The sequence below is a fragment of the Danio aesculapii genome, chromosome 7 (genome assembly GCF_903798145.1).
Source record: "Danio aesculapii chromosome 7, fDanAes4.1, whole genome shotgun sequence".
NCBI lineage: Eukaryota > Metazoa > Chordata > Actinopteri > Cypriniformes > Danionidae > Danio > Danio aesculapii.
In genome coordinates this window covers 11,533,983-11,553,491 of record NC_079441.1, presented here as the reverse complement: position 1 = coordinate 11,553,491, position 19,509 = coordinate 11,533,983, and the positions used below count along the sequence as shown (strand labels likewise).

Here is a 19,509-nt window from a genome sequence, read left to right as displayed (position 1 = left end):
TCCGTGATAATATTTACATTTTATTCCTACATACATTGGTTTTGTACATCTATTCTTTGACTTTAAGTGTGAGGATCAAAAAAAAAAAAAAAAAGAAAACATAGATCGTTTCTACTCTTTTATACAACAAAGTAACCCCTTCCCACTTTGCACTTAATATGAGTATATTCAATAACAAACAATGCATTTCAATAAGAAACAAATCCATTTGTTAAGAGACTGAGAATGACCAACACCGGGAACTCAGATCACTGTGTAACTTACTGCAGTTTCTGAAAATAATAGAATAAAATAAGAGACCAAAAGCCACCTTACGAGTTGTTTAACCAGCAATTGATGTAAATAAATCATTCATCGCAGGGCCAAAATATATTATAACATATCAATCAAATTGAAAAAGCCATGTCCTAAAACAGCCCTCAAAGTAATACATTAGCAGCTTAAATGTTAATAATAAAAATCCCACTTTAATAATAATAATAATAAAAAGCCAAATTGGAAGTCAGTTCATAAACAGACGTTCATTAAATTAATATTTTTAGAGTGATGCTAATTACTACACACAGCTACAATAATTGATTTGCTATGGTCACATTGGGAGACTTTGTGGAAGTATATTTTGATAAAGATTCCTATCAGTGTCTGCTAAGAGTATAATAAATTCATAATCAGTGTGACATCAATGTGTAGATTTATTCCAGACAGGGCAAAGAGAAAGGAAAGGGAAATCAAACATATATTTAAATATATTACACTGTAAAAAGTTGGCTTTACCTATAAATAGCTTGGAATTGTTGATTTGACTTAATTTTGAATAAATTGAAGGCAACTCTATTTTTAAAGAAGTGTTTCTCAACCATGTTCCTGGAAGACCACCAGCACTGCACATTTCTATGTCTCCTTAACTAAACACACCTGATTCAGCTTATCAGGTCTTTAGCAAAGATCGAAAGACCTGTAATGGGTGTGACAGACAAAGGAGACATCCAAAACATGCAGTGTTGGTGGGCCTTCAGGATCTTGGTTGAGAAACACTGATTTAAAGTAAAATCCACCAATTGCTTTATAAAAAAACTATAGGTTTACTCACTTCAAGTAAAGTCAACTAATTGCTTTTTACAGTGTACTTTCCCACTTCACAGTCCAATAAAATCGCTTACGATAAAATAAAATGATCTTGACGCTTCACATACTGTTAGCAATCTCTTTAGGGAGGACGATTGGTTAAAGTTTTGTTTGCTTAAAGTGAAGGGAGAGTTTTTCAAACAAATCGTCACAAGTCAAGCTTACAGTGAGAAATGGACCCTTAGGAGATACTGAGGTGAGAAATCAGCTAAAAAATGTGGTGATTTTACTCGGGGGAAGTCTGTAGTTTTTAGTTCTTGGCGGCATCGGCTTGTCTCGTCCAGTTTTCCTCTTCGATTCCTGAGTCATACTCTTCCTCAGAGGACTCTTTAGCTGCAGCTCTGGGTGGAGAGAAACACACAATGATAATCAATGCACAAGTGCTGTTTAAATGAGGCAATGAATTAAAAGATAAAGCAATGTGTGCTGGTTTATATAGAGTCTGGAAAGCTAGGTACAACTGTATTTATAGACTGACTATATATGTGCATAATCTACAGCTGAAGACAAAATTATTAGCCCTGTGAAATTTGAATTATTTTCGAATATTTCCTAGACATTTTTCAGGAGTATTTCCTATTATATTTTCCTTCTGCAGAAAGCCTTATTTCTATAGGTTTGGCTGGAATAAAGTAATAATGTGCAAATTTTAAAACTGCTAATGTCAATATTATTAGCTCTTTTAAGAAACTGTTCATTTTCAATTGGCAACAGAACAAACCAGATAGAGAGATAGAACGATATAACAATAGATAGAATGATAGATAGAACAATAGACAGAATGACAGACAGACAGACAGGCAGGCAAGCAGACAGACAGACAGACAGATAGATAGAACGATAGATAGATAAACAGAACGAAAGATAGAACGATAGAATGATATAAAACGACAGACGATGAGACAGAATGATAGAATGACAGAAGAATAAATAGACAGATAAATAAACAGACAGACAGACAGACAGACAGACAGGCAGACAGACAGATAGATAGAACGATAGATAGATAAACAGAACAAAAGATAGAACAACAGATAGAATGATAGAATGATATAGAACGACAGACACACAGAATGATAGAATGACAGAAGAATAGATAGACAGATAAATAGACAGACAGACAGACAGACAGACAGAAAGACAGAACGAAAGATAGAACAACATATTGAACTATAGAATGATATAGAACGACACAGACAGAATGATAGAATGACAGAAGAATAGATAGACAGATAAATAGACAAACAGACAGACAGACAGATAGATAGATAGAACAACACATAGAACGACAGAATGACAGAACGACAGACAGACAGAATGATAGAAAGATAGATAGAATGATAGAAGAACAGATAGACAGATAAATAGACAGAACAATAGATAGATAGAACAATAGATGGAACGATAGAATGATAGATAGAGCGATAAATAGAGTTATTAAAACTTTTATGTTTAGAAATGTGTTGAAAAAAAATCTTCTCTCCGTTAAGCAGAAATTATGTAAAAAAAAATAAGCAGGGGGGCTAATTATATATATATATATATATATATATATATATATATATATATATATATATATATATATATATATATATATATGACAAAAGCAATCATTTCAGGTCTGCAATCAGTCCATAGCTGTACGCGTGTCAAAACAGGCTGTAAACTTGTCACCAGATAAGATGACAAAACAACAAACTAGGTCATGTGAGCTCTAACCTTATGTACTGAGGCTGTGCTTTTCCTTGCACAACGTCCTTGTTAACGTCCACAGACACAATGTCTGAATGTGGCACCTCGAACATGGGGTCTAGCAGCAGTTTTTCCTATTGGGAAAAGGGGGCAGTTTATGAAATCACAAGAGCATGTGTCATATATACACCAATCCTGCCTAATTTGAGGAAACGAAAACTTCTGACAACATAAAAAAAAGAAGAAGAAGAAGAAGAATTTTCTTACCATTATGGATCGGAGTCCACGAGCTCCAGTTTTACGCTCCAGAGCCAATCTGGCAATCGCTCTCAGAGCATCAGGTGTCATGTTGAGCTCACACTAATACACAAAGACAAATATATTATTAGAAATATCAAATTAATAATAGCACTAGTAATCATAACACAAATAATAATAGAAATATAAAAAATAAAAGACTCATATAATAAAAAATAAAAATAAAAAAATGAGAGAAAAATGGCAAAAAAAAAAGTTTAATTAATTGCATTATATTATAATTTTATTTATTCAATCCAACCCAAGTTTACTTGTATAGCACTTCACAATAAACATTTTCCAAAGGCACTTCATAAAAAAAAAACACATAATTAAATTACAGTCAATTATATATTTACAATATGTTAATATTAATATATTAATTCTTAAGACAATGCATGTGAATTGGGTAAAAAAACAACTAATATTTAATCACCATAGACCGCCAGATGACTGATTACATTAACAATCGTAAACACTTTTGTATAACAGGTTTTCATCATTTGTAATATATTAAAAAAAGGCATTATTAATGAAATATGTTAAAATGTGCATACATTTCTAGCACAAAAATCTAAACAAAGATTTTTACTGGCTTTTACTGTGAAAATACTGTCAACAACTAGGGGGAAAACCACAACAATAAATATAATCAGAATATAATTTGGCATATGTATGAATGTATGAACAAATCCCTATTTATAAACCTTCAGAATAGGAATAAAACTGTGAAGTTTGGTGTGTGTAAGTTCCGCTGTTTTGAACAAACAGCCTGTAAAAACATGTACTGTAATGGAAATCTACAGGCACAAATTGATAAACTGCTATTTTAATTTCACTAGACTGAAATTCCTTTCATTAGACTAAATTTTAAATGACAGGTGCAAAATTACAGTGTTTTAGTCAACAGTTTCATTTTTGTTATGGTATAAATGGTTGTTTTCAATGCAATGTTTCCATTCATAAGACAAATTTTCACAACATACCTTTAAAGTTAACTTGTCTTTAAACTCTGTTTTTATATTAGATACATATGTAGTAAATACAGTTTTTTAGAATTCCCATGTAAACCAATGTATGTAGGAATAAAATGTAAATATTATTAGAATTATTAGAACTCCTGAATTAAGCCCCTGTATATTTTCTTCCCGAATTTCAGTTTTTAGATTAAGATTTTTTAAAGATAATAGTTTTAATAATTAATTTCTAATAACTGATTTATTTTCTTTGCCATGATGGCAGTACATAATATTTTACTAGGTATTTTAATCTTTTAGGCAATTAGGCAAAACATTGTACAATGTTAGTTTGTTTTGTAGACAACTGAAAAAAATGTTGCTAAAGGGGACTAATAATACTGACCTTAAAAAGCTTTAAAAAATTTTTTTAACTGCTTTCATTCTAGCCGAAATAAAACAAATAAGACTTTCTCCAGAAGAAAAAATATTATAGGAAATCCTGTGAAAATGTCTTGCTCTGTTGAACCTCATTTGGGAAACATTTGAGTAAGAAAAAAAAAACTTGACAGGAGGGCTAATCATTTTGACTTCAACTGTATGAGAACAAAGCAAAAACAATTGGCACTATCCTAGTATAATAAAGGATTGATAAAAAAATAAAAAAATTAAATAAAAATACCAACCTTGTCCATGCTGAAGAGAGCCTGATACTGAGGCACGACAGCGTTGCGTGGCTCTGTGAGGATCCGCACCAGCGTCTCCTCATCCAGACTGTGCAGAGGAACCACAACAGGGAGACGACCCACAAACTCAGGGATCATCCCGAACTCAATGAGGTCTCTGGCCTCCACGTGTTTCAGCAGCCGGTCCTTCTCCTCGATCTCAGCCACAGCGTCCACTTCCCCACCGGTGGTGTTGGCCAGATCAGCTGCTGCCGCCGCTCTTCTGCCTTTCCCCATGTTAGACGGTGTGCCAAACCCAAGATACTGTGAGCAGGAAAGCAATGGTGACATTATATTTACAGTACATTGAGGTCAGTAGGATTTTTTTTGTCTCTTATGTTCACTAACGGGCCAGGGCACACTAAAAGTGCACCCACACTATGCTATCCGAACCGTACCCAGGCCCGTTTCCCAGTCCGTTTGAGAAGAGTGAGTGCTCTGAAACAGGCTCAGGCGCGGTTCAGTTGGCGGGCCCAGGCCCGGTTGGAAGAGGTGTGCCAGAGCGTGGTTCACTTGGGCTTTGGCGCGGTACGCTTATAGTGTGAATGCAATGCATGCCTGAGCCCGAAACTGAAGATGCAACGTCACTTTTAAGGAACTGTTTCATATAGATTTATTAATCATTCTTTCTGTTCAATGAACGCAAACAGCTGTAGATTATTAAAGACGCAAACCCCTCACTGCACGACAGCTGCACCTTCAGCAAACCTCCTAATACCTGCAGCAGGAGGGCTTTATGACTATTTATGAGCAATAAAAGTGGTGGATCTGTTCGGCGAAATATTTGACTGCGTGTCACTACATATAAAACAACTAAAATGATATAACTAAAGATATCTCCACTGTGCTGAGCGAGAGCTCTTCTCTTCTGTTAAACTAAACAGTGCATCATCGATGATGTAAGCGTGCTCCGGTTCGATACAGTGTGAGTGCTGGCCGTCGGGGGAGAGGGGAGGGGGCACAAGCGTGCTTCAGCATGGTTCAAGGCAACTGTACATAGTGTGAGTATGCCCTAAAGCTGGATTTATACTTTCGCCTGGCGCCACATTGCGCACCTCCGCTGACTGCACGTGCACCTCGCCAAATGGACGAGGCTTTTATACTTGCCGCTTTAGCCGTTGTGATATTCTTCAAAACAACAGGGGGGCGGTCAAACAAAACGGACTGTAAAATCAGACGGATAAACAAGGAAGTAGGAAGTTTCCGGAACTACATCATATCATTAATATCACTCAATATTTCTAAACTAATTATTTTTATTGTTTTTATAAATTATTTTCTTGATTATAAGTGTTTTTATTACCATTCAAGATTGTTTTAAATCAAACTTTGATGCATCACTTGCTTTTGTTCATATCTCTGACAGTTCTACCTAATATAATTTATGAAAATATTAATGACAACAGAACATGGGCTGCTCTACAAATATATTCTTTATTGTGGCAAAAATAAAAGCAAAAAGTACACTTACTAAAAAATACAGATGTTTACCTATAATCACGGTTCATAAAGATGTCTGTACAGGCGTACTGTTTCAGACAAAATCTCTTCAAAGTGTTTCATACTCAACTCAAATCAGTTGCGAGTCTCAAAAAAAAATCATGTGTTCCGCTGGCCGAAATAATGTTCTCCCTGTGTCCGCATGGGTTTCCTCCAGGTCCTCCAGTTTCACCCACAGTCCAAAGACATGCGCTATAGGTGAATTGAATGAACTAAATTGGCCTTAGTGTATGAGTGTGTGTAAATGAGAGAGTGTATGGGTGTTTCCCAGTAGTGAGTTGCGGCTGTAAGGGCATCCACTGCATAAACATATGCTGAAATAGTTGGTGGTTTATTCCCCTGTGTTGACCCCTGATAAATAAAGGACTACGCCGGAGGAAAATGAATGAATGTATAAAAGATTTTGCATTAAGTACGCAGTCAGCTTGAATATATAAAACGTAGATTAAGTCAGTTATTTAAACAACTGTATTAAAAGCAAACATTTTCACGAGTGTCCGCCAAAATTATCCACAACTTATTCATTTTATTTACAGTTAAATTCCTTTATTTAGAAACTCCACTCACTAAATTCTTCTTTACTACTCTTTTGTCGTGACAGTTACTTCGAGTGGACCCCCTGTTGTTACAAATAATAATAATAAAAATAATTTGCGATGCAGAGTCAGGCGAAAGTATAAATCAGCCTTACATTTACCCAATTATGACAATGACTTTTGCTGCCGAGAAACACAGAAATGTGAAACGGATCTATTGTTTAAAACAGAACACGCACACATGCACTAGAGCTGCACGATTCTGGCTAAAATGAGAATCACGATTTTTTGCTTAAAATAAAGATCACAATTTTCTCACGATTCTGTAGATGTAAAATAAAGGTTAATGTGAGTCGGCTATTATTAATATTATTTCTCAGATATATGGTAAAACAACAATACTATTATGTGCAGGTCTACTGTTGGTTAACATGCTATATTTTAAATAGACTTTAAATGGTGGACTTGAACAGACTTTAAATATTTCCTGGTCATTAATGCACAGTAAAGTGATGGCATCAGAATACAACTATTCATAATTCTGATGTTGAATTATTATGTTTGAGACATGAGACATGTTTGCTTGCAATCTGTCATTGACAACATTATTAGATCATTTTTTCACTGGTAAAATCAGACATTTGTCACTATCAGATTCCCTCTTGCATTATATTTAACATTATATAGGCTAGAGTAGTTATACTGACACTGTTAAACATTTAATTTTATGCACTCTCCGTGTTCGCTATGAAAGAAAAACATTCAATTCTTGTTGCAATCATAACTCTAAAATGCGATATGATTATTTAAATGATGTGCGCGCTTTCGGTTCATTTTAACTGCTAAGTGCGGTTCATACTTCCCGCGCGGCTCCCAAACGATCGCTCTGTGCCACAAACTGAACTTTATTACCTGATATTCACTGCCTATGCAGGTTCTGTTCACTAAAGTAGACATCTATCATTAAGTAGGGCGCACGTCTTACATTAAGTAGGGTGCGCGCCCGCCCTCACTGTGGTAACAGCTCACAGTCAGCAGCTCATGTCACGTGTGATTTCGCAGTCGCGAATACGTCATTACATGAAGACAGAAATGACATTTTTGGTTGAATTATACCTTATAAATACAGTATGTGACTCTTTCAACATCATTTGGAGGTGTCCATGTCGCTGAGCAATGTATGTAAAACAATGTGAAAACTTGTGCGGCCGCCTTTGCTTCTCTCCTGAACTTGAAAATACGATTGGTAGACTCGTAGAAATGCTGGATGAAGATCGTCTAGGGGGTCGAATTGAGATTGCGACCTTTTTTTTCAATTAATCGTGCAGCTCTAGCACGCACGCACACATGCATGGAAAATAACTCATTTAAAAGTCACCTTCTCGTTCTTTCTCCTGCTGATGATGCGGTCAAGTCCATTAAAAGCTCCAGATGCTACAAACAGGATGTTGGTGGTGTCGACCTGCACCGTTTCTCCTCTCAGCTTCCTGGTGTTCTTCTCTGGAACATTAACAATAGTGCCTTCAAGAAGCTTCAGTAAACCCTGGTTAAAAACAACAACAACAATGCAACAGGTGTCATATTATCACTATCATGATACTGCCAATAACACATCAGATTTGTAGACTCAGTATTGTTTGTATACTTAATGCGTAGAAGCCACATATTGCATAAATAAGTGCATCACATTTATTGTCAGTCATTAAAGAAGTACATCAGAAATGGAGAAGTGAGATTTCAAGAATGACAGTGTCTGTAAATCTTTAACAGCCTTGCGAGTGTGCTTGTGGTTTAGGTCAAAGTTCAGCTGAATAGCGGTGAAGTCTGTAATCATTTTCAGTGACTGACCTGCTGCACTCCCTCTCCTCCCACGTCCCTTAACTGATGGATTCCGGGAACACTGCCGATCTTGTCCACTTCGTCCAGGAACACAATACCTGAAACAATTTCCACATGTCAATTGAGCTTTAAAGTCTTCATAAAATGGAAGCATAGTTGAAGACGATCTCGATACTGAAGTAAAATGGCTTAAAGGGATAGTTCACGCAACAATACAAATTTACTCACTATTTACTCTTCCACCTTTATGAGTTTGTTTTTTTTTCTGTTGAAGATAAAATAATTTATTTATTTTAAAGAAAGTTAACCGGTAGTCACTGACAAATTGCTGTCCAAATTGTTTTAGTTGAATCAAATGAACTTGAGATCTCAACTTACTTTAGTCAAAGTGACAAAAACTATTACATTAAACCTGACTTGAACCTGTTGAAATAAAGTAAATCATAAAAACACTTTCATATAATTTTTTCCAATGTAGGAAATAAATACTTTTAACTAAATACGGTTTCAAATATTACTCAAAATATCTTCTTTTGTGTTCAACAGAAGAAAGAAACTCAAGTGGAAGATGAGTAAATGATGACAGAAATTTCATTTTTTGGTGAACTATGCTTATGATGAATGAAAAAAGAAATGTAGGGCAGGACTCAAGTTCCCTATTAGCTATTGGTAACTCTCCTTTAGACATCTCATGTAGAATATTCAATAATACAATATACAGATAATGAACATGCCTGATGTTGTTACTGTAGGCCAGGGCCAGGGCTGGTGTCCTGCAAAGTTTAGTTCCAACCCCAATCAGACACACCTGGGCTAGCTAATCAAGCTCTTACTAGGCTTTCTAGAAACATCCATACAGGTGTGTTGAAGCAAGTTAGAGCTAAAATCTGCAGGACACCGACCCTCCAAAACAGAGTTTGGACACCACTGCTGTAGGCATTTCAAAACACTGCAAATAAATATTTGCCATTTAAACTTTAAGAATGCCTTTTAAAAAGATTGAGATTGTTGTATTTGCAGTGGTGTTCAGCAAAGCACCAAACATAGTAATAACGGATAAAGTTTAGTTCCTTTTTAAAAACTGAATATATAACACAAAGTCTATAAGAAATGTAGCCATTTTCACTCTTGATGTTAACGGATTATTTAAAATTGATTAATAAGACCTTAATGTAAAGTTTTGGCTGTTATATTTCAAAAATCCTTTAGCAATTTTACTCATTTGAAACATTTGTATTCCCTAAACATTTATCAGTCTCTCCTGGATTTTGTAAATTTTGTAAATAAAAATATTTGTGTATTTTCACAGCAAATCACAGGAATTGAAACAAATGATGCCATAATTTGAGAAAGGCCAACACAAAATGCATTATTTCAGGCTGAAGATGTATATAAAAAATAAATATATAATACATATATAAAATGTAACTGCTAAACCCTGGAGGGATCAATTATAAAATAAAGATATACCAAAAAGTAGAGTTCTTTTGTTATTGTACCAGTAAAAAATTTTTGCAGTCATAAAACCAAAAGTCTCCACTTTCCCTCCTAATCTGTAACTGCCTCGCTGGCTATACCACTAACTGTACTATTAAAAAAATAAAAATAAATAAAAAAAATAAAAAATTTCTAATGCTTTGCTTCTTAGACTTTACACACCTGAAACTTGTCTATAGCACTTGTTCACTGCTGCTCTTATAGTTGTGTAAATTGCTTCCTTGTCCTCATTTGTAAGTCGCTTTGGATAAAAGCGTCTGCTAAATGACTAAATGTAAATGTAAAACTATATTATCACTAAATTAAAACAATTTGAAGAAATGAGCTATTGTAGAAGAGGTTATTTTGAATAAAGATGACAAGGGGAGAATAATGTATACAGTTGAAGTCGAAATTATTCGGCCTCCTGTGAATTTATTTATTTTTTTTTAAACATTTCCCAAGTGATGCTTAACAGAGCAAGGAATTTTTCACAGTATTTCCTATAATATTTTTTCTTCTGGAGAAAGTCTTATTTGTTTTTTTTCGGCTAGAAAAAAAGGCTAAAAGTTTTTTATTTAAAAAATATATATTTTTAAGGTCAATATTATTAGCCCCCTTAAGCAATATTTTTTTGATTGTCTACAGAACAAACCACTGTTACACAATGACCTAATTACCCTAACTTGCCAAGTTAACCTAGTTACGTCTTTAAATGTCACTTTAAGCTGAATACTAGTGAAGAATCTGAAATAACCAGTGTTTGCTTTAAATGAAATCATTTCCACATTCTATTATGTTTTGTTTTTTCTATTATTTGTTTTGCATTGATAATTTCAGTTATGGATATATAATCATTTATAAATCTTAGTTATTCATTTAGTCATCCATATATCTTATGCAGCGCCGCTGATTCGATCCAAGACCAGTGACGAGATGATCCCAAGGTTTCCATATGCTGGACCAGGCCGTATCCTGAGTGGCTACTGTGGTGGTCATGGAGGAGTGGAGAGCATGAGACTGATTCCTGTGATGCTCCAGGGACAGACAAGTCTTCGCTGAGGTCAAGCTTCCAGCCTCCGGCGCCTTGACTGCAGCTCTGCACAAGACGTTTGGCCAGCGGAGAAATGGTCATGCCCAACTGAGCCTGGTTTCTCTCAAGGTTTTTTAATTCTTCACTTTCGCCAATTGGTAAAGTTTTTCCCTCGCCACTGGCTTGCATGGTTCGGGATCTGTAGAGCTGCGCATCGTTGTATTTGCTCTTCAGTGTTTGGACTCTCAGTAGTGATTATTAAACCACACTGAACTGAGCTAAACTGAACTGAACTTAAACACTACAAACTGAACTGACACAGATTCAATTTACTATGATCTTTCATGTGAAGCTGCTTTGACACAATCTACATTGTAAAAGCGCTATACAAATAAAGGTGAATTGAATTGAACTATCTGATTAATATTTTAAACTTAATTTTTGTTTATCATTTATTATATTAATCATTTTTTGATTTGATTATTTTATATATTGCTTATTACTTGTTCTGCTTTTAGTGCTTTTTCCATTGTTTAGTCTTATTTTGATGGTGTTTCATGAAATGTTCAGTTCCTGTCCACTGATATGCGATATGAGGGTATGTCTCTAATTCAAGGTCTTGTGGCCTGATGTATAATAACATGTTATGTTTGTGCTGTTCAATGTATGATAGCGCACCGAAACTCATGCAACTAAGATTATTCAATAAACCCTGCTCTTTTATTATCAGTCTCCTGCTTCTTCACTTCTCTGGGTTCCTTCCACAGTCGGCTCCCATATTGACAGTAGACTGCTAATTCAGTTGAATACTGGTTAACAAGTTTGGGCATTGGAAACTATGCTGATTTGTTGTCCAAATACCTGGAGAACAGGTATGGGAGACGTTTCCTGACAAGAGCTGGCGTTCGGGGCTGGATCTTATTTATCTGGCGTGGAGACTGTGATCTAACACTAGTATCTTGAAAAATATCTTGTAAAATATTACACAATGTCATCATGGCAAAGATAAAATAAATCAGTGATTATAAATGAGTTATTAAAACTATTATGTTTAGAAATGCTTTGACAAAATCTTCTTTATACAGGGGGGCTAATCATTCAGAAGGGCTAATGATTCTGATTTCAACTGTATATAATCTGTGCAGGTAAAATAAATGTTGATTTTTATAGTGGTGTAAATACAGGAAATGTCTAGAAAATGTGGTCTGGGATGTTTAATTCATGTAACTAAATTGTAAATGTAGTCTGTTAGAACTGTTACCTTGCTGAGCTTTCTCGATCACATAGTTGGCGTCCTGCAGTAGTTTTGCGATGACTGACTCGATGTCTTCTCCCACATACCCTGCCTGGGTCAGCGTGGTGCAGTCACAGATTGCAAAGGGGACATCCAGGCATTTGGCAAGCGTTTGGGCCAGAAGTGTTTTACCTGTTTATAAAATAAAAAATAAAAATGTAGTTACTTAAGATTACCTAAAACCCATCACATTGCTCTCTGGAACACTTTTCCCCCTCATTAACTCTTGTTGTTTTTCTAAATTGCAGTGTCAAATCAGCCTCCCTAGCTACTATATGGCAGATACAAGTGGAAAATTTAACAACACACTATCATAAATACAATGGCAAAACAAATCAATTAGATAACTTGGAAAAAGGACAACACAGTAAAAAGCAGTTAGTTGACTTTAAAGCGAGTAAAACTATTGCCTTAAAATTATTAAGTAAACAAACAATGCATATAATTATAAAAACATGTTCATTTTCAAGTTACTTTTTTTTTTTAAAGTAAACTAACTAAACTAATTTAAGTAATTGCTTTTTACAGTGAAAGTTGAGTTCAAATACATACAACTCTGCTTGATTTTTAGCATCATTGCATCCCTCTTTGATGTCACATCATCCTTAAGAAATAGTTCTAACATGCTGAATTTTGTCCAAACGCTGTTTGAAATTAATTCGTCATTCGGTGCTCAGCATAAATCAGTACACCCCTCACAGATCTCGATTTTAAATGGACATTTTCTATAAGATGCTTTACAATAATATATTTGTGCATAGATTACTCAGTAACAAAGCCAATATTTTAGACTCTTTAAATTTGGACCCCAATTTAACTAATTTAGCAAACACCCAAATTAATATGTTAGGAGAAAATATTAAATAAAATTGTAATAAAGAGGAAAAAAATCAAGAGAATTATAAAACAATATAAAATTTAGTAAAATATTTTTTTGCAATCGATCAGAATTTAAGTGTATGATCTTTTTATTCCTAATTATGTTTAACGACCAAACTCTTATTTAGATTAATATAACAGTTTAATTAACATACAAGAATATAAAATTTAGTTGAACTTAAAATGATTTTCTTTTTATTCCTAATTATGTTTAACGACCAAACTCTTATTTAGATTAATATACCAGTTTAATTAACATACAAGAATATAAAATTTAGTAATTGTTTTTTTTTTTATTTCCTCATTTGAACTTAAATTGATTTTCTTTTTATTCCTAATAATGTTTAGCAACCAAACTCTTAAATCAACAAAAATTTTACAAAGTTTTAAAATTTTTATGTTTTTGTTGAAGTTCCAAGTGTATTATCTTTTTATTGCTAATTATGTTCTGTGACCAAACTTATTTTAACTAAAAAAATTATTTAATATTCATAAAAAAGATAGAAACAAGTAATTTTTTAATTTGTTGTTGCAATTCTTCATTTGAATTTAATTGAATTATCTTTTTATTCCTAATTATGTTCGGCAACCAAACTCTTATTTTAAAGAGCCCATATTATGGGTTTTTGAAAATGCCCTTCCATGTAGTGTGTCACACAGCTCTAAGTGAAGTGAAATATCCAGCTAAGGCTTAAATCTGTAAGTGTACAGTGTTTAAAACTATTGATTCATCTATAAAAGAGTCGACTCATAGTGCTTCAAACGAGTCGTCTTGATAACGAGTCATTAGGTGTTTCGTGATGACGCAGCTACGAAACACAAGTAGTTGGGCGCGCAAACCCGGGAGATTTGAAACCTGCGGCCCCGCCCACTAACATAAAAAAAAGTCTCACACACACACACACAGACAGACACCGGTCGAATGAAGTCACGCTGTGCAGATGGATATTATGGACAGTCTAATCAAAGATGAAACATCAGCAATATAGCCCAGCCTTGAGCAGTTCTGAGTGCTTCTGAAAACTATATGCTTTCAAAGAAGACTTCTTCAGTTTGTTAAAGGAAGGATCAGTGAAGACTGTCTGAACATGATCAGTGGATCATGAATCAGTTTCTACCCCCATTTCACAAGTGTAAGTACGTGCGATTAAAATTATTGCCTCGTTTACTCTAGTTTGCAAATTATGTATTTAGTTGTGTTTTGTTACTTGTAACTGCATGTACTGTATCAGGTTAACTCTTTATATTCTCATATCGCGTGTAAAGCCACGTTGAAAACGCGACGCGTGCCGCTTTGTTTACAGATTGTCAGCTGTTTACACACATGCAACGGTCAAGTTTCAAAATATTTCAGCTCAGGTTCGAGGTGAGGTGTCTAAATTGCACCCAGCAATCTGAACTAGCGCTCTAGGCGTGTGTGTCGTGTCCTCGGGTAGGAGTAATGTGTCTGTGTGTGTGTGTAACGCACGGGTATTCGCGGATACAACTGAGCGCCGAGCCGCGCCCTCTCAATTCAGCCGCTCCTCTATGGAGGCGCCGGCCCTGTGTGTGTGTGTGTGTGTCTGTGTCTCCTCGTGTGTGTAACGCACGGGTATTCGCGGATATAACCGCGCCGCGCCCTCTCAATTCAGCCGCTCCTCTATGGACGCGCCGGCCCTGTGTGTGTGTGTGTCTCCTCGTGTGTGTAACGCACGGGTATTCGCGGATATAACTGAGCGCCGCGCCCTCTCTATTCAGCCGCTTCTCTATGGACGCGCAGGCCCTGTGTGTGTGTGAAAAGAGCAAGAAGACTGTGACTAGGAGGCTAGGAGATCTCCTCGCCAGTTCTTGGACTTTTTGCTCAATAAAATAGTTAGTCGTCAGTATTTTCTAGTCCATCGTCTGTATTTACATTCACCCACTGGCAGCCAAAATCCACTATGAAGCGTGTATGCACTGTGACTACTTTTATATTGTAGATTAGCAGCTGAGCATTTCACTCTGTCTCGCGCTGAAGCCTTGTCCGTGTCGACCAATCGCAGCAGGCTGTCATTAGTAATCAGCGCAGATTAGTTTCGCGCTGAGGAGGGGTTTGGGAACAAATGAATTGCTGAACGATTCATATGGGAGTCGCTGGGATAATTAGGTAAAAATAAATGCAGATTATAAGACCATCAAAGTGTTTTTTGACCTTGCATGCATATTAGACTGTTGTTGGAGACCCTTACAACCTAAATATGACCCTATTTCATGTACAATATGGGCTCTTTAAATAATATAACCGTTTTGTTCAAATGCATCAAAAATGATTGTCTATATTAACTGAGAAATGGATAAAAAATACTCATTTTCAAAAAGATGTGTAGTCATTTATGTATATATGGACTGTACAGTGAATTCAGTGCGTTTTGCTCTCACCGGAGCCAGTGGGTCCGAGCAGTACGATGTTGCTCTTCTCCAGCTTTATGTCGGTGTGTGTCGAGTCCAGCACTTCTCCTCCTCTCTTCTCTTGAGGAGTCTGCTGGTTCAGCTGCTGCTGCATGGAGGCGCCCAGAGCATTTCCATGGGGACTGATCCCTGCGATCTGAAGCAGCTCTGGACAAATCACACAACAGCAGCAAACACAAAAACAAAACAAAAATATACAGATGAAGTCAGAATAATCAGCCTTCCTTTTTCTTTTTCTAATATTTCCCAAATGATGTTTAACAGAGCAAGGAATTTTTCACAGTATTTCCAATAATATTTTGTCTTCTGGAGATAGTCTTATATTTTTTGGGTAGAATAAAAGCAGTTTTAAATGTTTTAAATCCATTTTAAGGTCAATATTATTAGTGCCCTTAAGCCAGGGGTGGGCAAACTCAGTCCTGGTGGGCCAGTGTCCTGCACAATTTAGCTCCAACACTAATCAAACACACCTGAACATGCTAATTAGTGTCTTCAAGATTACTAAAAATCTATAAGCAGGTGTGTTTGATTAGAGTTTGAGCTAAACTGTGCAGGACACCGGCCCTCCAGGACAGAGTTTGCCCACCCCTGCCTTAAGCTATATTTATTTTCGATTGTCTACAGAACAAAGCACTGTTTTACAATGACTTGCCTGATTATCCTAACTCGCCTAATTAACCTAGTTAAGCCTTTAAATGTCACTTTAAGCTGAATACTAGCATCTTGGAAAATATCTAGTAAAATCTTCTCTCTCCAACAGAAATTGGATGGAAAAATATACAAGGAGGGCTAATAATTCTGACTTCAACCATTTATAACAATGAAATTGATTTGAAGCTTGAGCCCTGCACAAATGATTACCCAAATACTCACATTCAAAAAATCCTTCATGCATTTATGATGAGTGTTTAGTGCAAATGTAGTCATTTTAATGCAATGTTAGGGGTTATTTAAAAAATATATTTTTTATTGGTTAGTAACAGCATAGTGTCGTAGGGCTGGGCTATTTGTCAAAAAATGTAAATCTCATTTAATTGAACATTTTAACTCAATTACGATTAATGAACAATTATTTATTTATTTATTTATTGATTGATTTTATTTTTTGCCCTCATAGTTCACTGACTACAGTAAATATGTGCACATCACAAGTGAGAGATTTCTGAATAAAGGGTGCATTACTTGATTTTAAAATATTAGGAATATAATAAATAGGAATAAAAGGAAACAAACACTATCTACTATGATTATTTATTGAACATCAACGTTGAACATCTGGATTTAAAACACACATTGCCTAAAATGATCAGTCCCTTATTTCTTACAAAAGTGAAAAATAAATAACCTGCACTTTTGGAAACTAAATCAATTATTTTCAATGTTTTTTTTTCATAATAAAAGCAGAAAATAAGCAGCATCTCTTCTAAATAAAATAACTCTTGTATATCCTGTAAATAATATTTTAAACAGTTCATTTCCTGAATCTTCTGTGAACAAATATTTAAATGTAAATAATAATATTATTGTAATGGAAAATGTGCCATCTCAAGGCATCTCTGGCGCAGCTTACAATCATTGTCAATGTATTGTACGGCTCAAGAATGGTTCCATCTTCCTACTTGACCAGAGAGCAGATGCGGCTGCAAAAGTATAAATCAGCCTCAACAGAGCGTGGTCACGTGACTCCACACGCGGTAGGGTAAGTAATTGAAAAAAAAAATAGTCCTGGAAAAATTAGATTGATTATAGGTTCTGAATGTCGATTTCTATTACTTTTCAATTAATCGCCCAGCCCTTTAGTGTCGATTACCACAGAATCTTTGTTGTTTGTGTTTACCATCAAGCTAACTTTCTTAGGTCAATTTCATGGTGAGAAAAAAGTATACTGGAGATATAGATTATATAAAGGTCAAGGTTCCCACTCTTTCATGGACATCAAATTCAAGGACTTTTTAAATCACTGGTCATTTTAAATCGAGCCCCTTAATTCACACCCCCAGGATAAGGCCATGAAAGTCCTTCCTGTACTTAACATTTCTAATTAATAAATTAATATTTGAACTAAAATCTCGGTTATGATGTTTTGTTTGTGTCAATTTCAAAAAGCTAGCAAATAGCTTTAATAGAATTAGCTGAATTCTATACTGGCAGTATTCAACTATGGTTTCTGAAATAATAATACAATGCATTATTTGTCATAGTTCTTGTAGAAGATTTAAATTTAACACTTTTAAATTAAGAATTTCTTTGTTTAGTTCAGTTTTTGAAAGCAGCACAGTACAATTGTTGAAATAACGCCATCAATTTTAAATTCAAGCACTTTCAAGGACCTATGGTTGTTTTTGAGTACTTTCAAGGCCTTGGATTTATATGTCTGAAATTCAAGTAGGGTACTTTCAAGAAGTGTGGGAACCCGGTAAGGTATATAATATACAAGATTTTTGCTCAAAACTCTAAAGCCTGGCTAACACTGTGCGATTTTTTTTAGAATCCTGAACGATTGTAGCATGTCAGACTGCTCAAACTTGACTCCCATGTCACACTGTAAGATCTCAGCTGTCATAAAGTCAGACTGAACAACAATGAAGACGCGCCAAACACAAAAGAAATCGCCCCCGGAATTTGACGTCATTCACCCGTGACACTTTCACTATCATGTGTTCTGAAATGATTCCTCACAGCAAACGTAAACAATCTGTAGCGGCAATTTTGCACGAGGAATGTCTCAATATTACAACCAGGAGGAAAAAAACTATTTTGGCATTTCCTCGCGATCATTTCAATTGCTGCATGGATTGTGTCATCAAATTCGGAGCTCCTACTGATGCTCATCGCAGCGGTTGTCACACCGCAGGAAAGTGTCTGAAATCTTCGGACACTTCAAGAACTTCATCGGAGGAAAAATCTGGCCACAACGGGCAATAAAGCAGCTGTCTGTAAACTTTGTCTGAACAGCAGAAACATAACAGATACTATTATACATCAGGCCAACGATCAAAGATCACAGATTTTAGCCTAGGATTTCAGGAATCATTTAGGATTTCCCAAATTTGTCTCAGATGACAAAATTGTGGCTGAAATCTCACAGTGTGAGCAGGGCTTAACACAGTATTAGGATTAACATTGTTAAAAAATAAGAATGAACTGCATACAATAAATTCCTCACAGAATTAAAATCAACATAATCCAATAGAATATGCTTCACAGCTAAAGTGTGTTTATAAATAGAACATATGGGAGGATGTTCTCTAAGAATTAAAAAACTTGTGTGTTCCTGGAGTGATTCTATAACAGGGAAACTATCTGGAACAACCGGTTGGAAGATTTTCTTTTACCGACATTAGGTTATTTATACATAACCTAATTTCGTCAAGTGTGGTTTTTTTTTCACTTGCCTCATAAATTACATTTACAGAAATGCACTTACAATGACAGTCTCTGGGGCAAGATATTCTTAAGTATTTAAAATAAACTGGCACATTGATTACTTTTATTTTAACAGATCATTAAGCAATTATTGTTTCTAATATTTCCTTTTTTTTTAATAATTATTGTTTTTGGGGTTCACTTTTTTTCACTTTTTTTTAAATTGATAGGACAGTAGGAGAGTATAGACAGGAAAGTGTGGGGAACAGAATGAGAATCGGCAAAGAACCTCGAGGTAGAAATTGATCTCGGGTTGCTGTGAGCACTGGAGCTCCATGTGTTGATGTTCTGGCCACTACGCCAT

The 19,509-nt window shown here is 35.4% G+C and overlaps 1 protein-coding gene across 2 annotated transcripts in view; it reads right to left on the bottom strand.

Moving 5' to 3' along the window:
• The window catches only part of clpxa (caseinolytic mitochondrial matrix peptidase chaperone subunit Xa), a 30,997-nt gene continuing 11,488 nt past the window's right edge, over nucleotides 1–19,509 (bottom strand). For both annotated transcript variants that reach the window (XM_056461041.1, XM_056461042.1), the window contains 8 exons: nucleotides 15,750–15,926; nucleotides 12,441–12,605; nucleotides 8,680–8,768; nucleotides 8,210–8,374; nucleotides 4,757–5,059; nucleotides 3,085–3,177; nucleotides 2,845–2,951; nucleotides 1–1,466 (listed from right to left, as the gene is read on the bottom strand). In XM_056461041.1, the coding sequence (XP_056317016.1) occupies nucleotides 1,376–1,466; nucleotides 2,845–2,951; nucleotides 3,085–3,177; nucleotides 4,757–5,059; nucleotides 8,210–8,374; nucleotides 8,680–8,768; nucleotides 12,441–12,605; nucleotides 15,750–15,926 (1,190 nt within the window). In that variant the 3' untranslated portion in view covers nucleotides 1–1,375. The remainder of the gene's footprint in view (nucleotides 1,467–2,844; nucleotides 2,952–3,084; nucleotides 3,178–4,756; nucleotides 5,060–8,209; nucleotides 8,375–8,679; nucleotides 8,769–12,440; nucleotides 12,606–15,749; nucleotides 15,927–19,509) is intronic.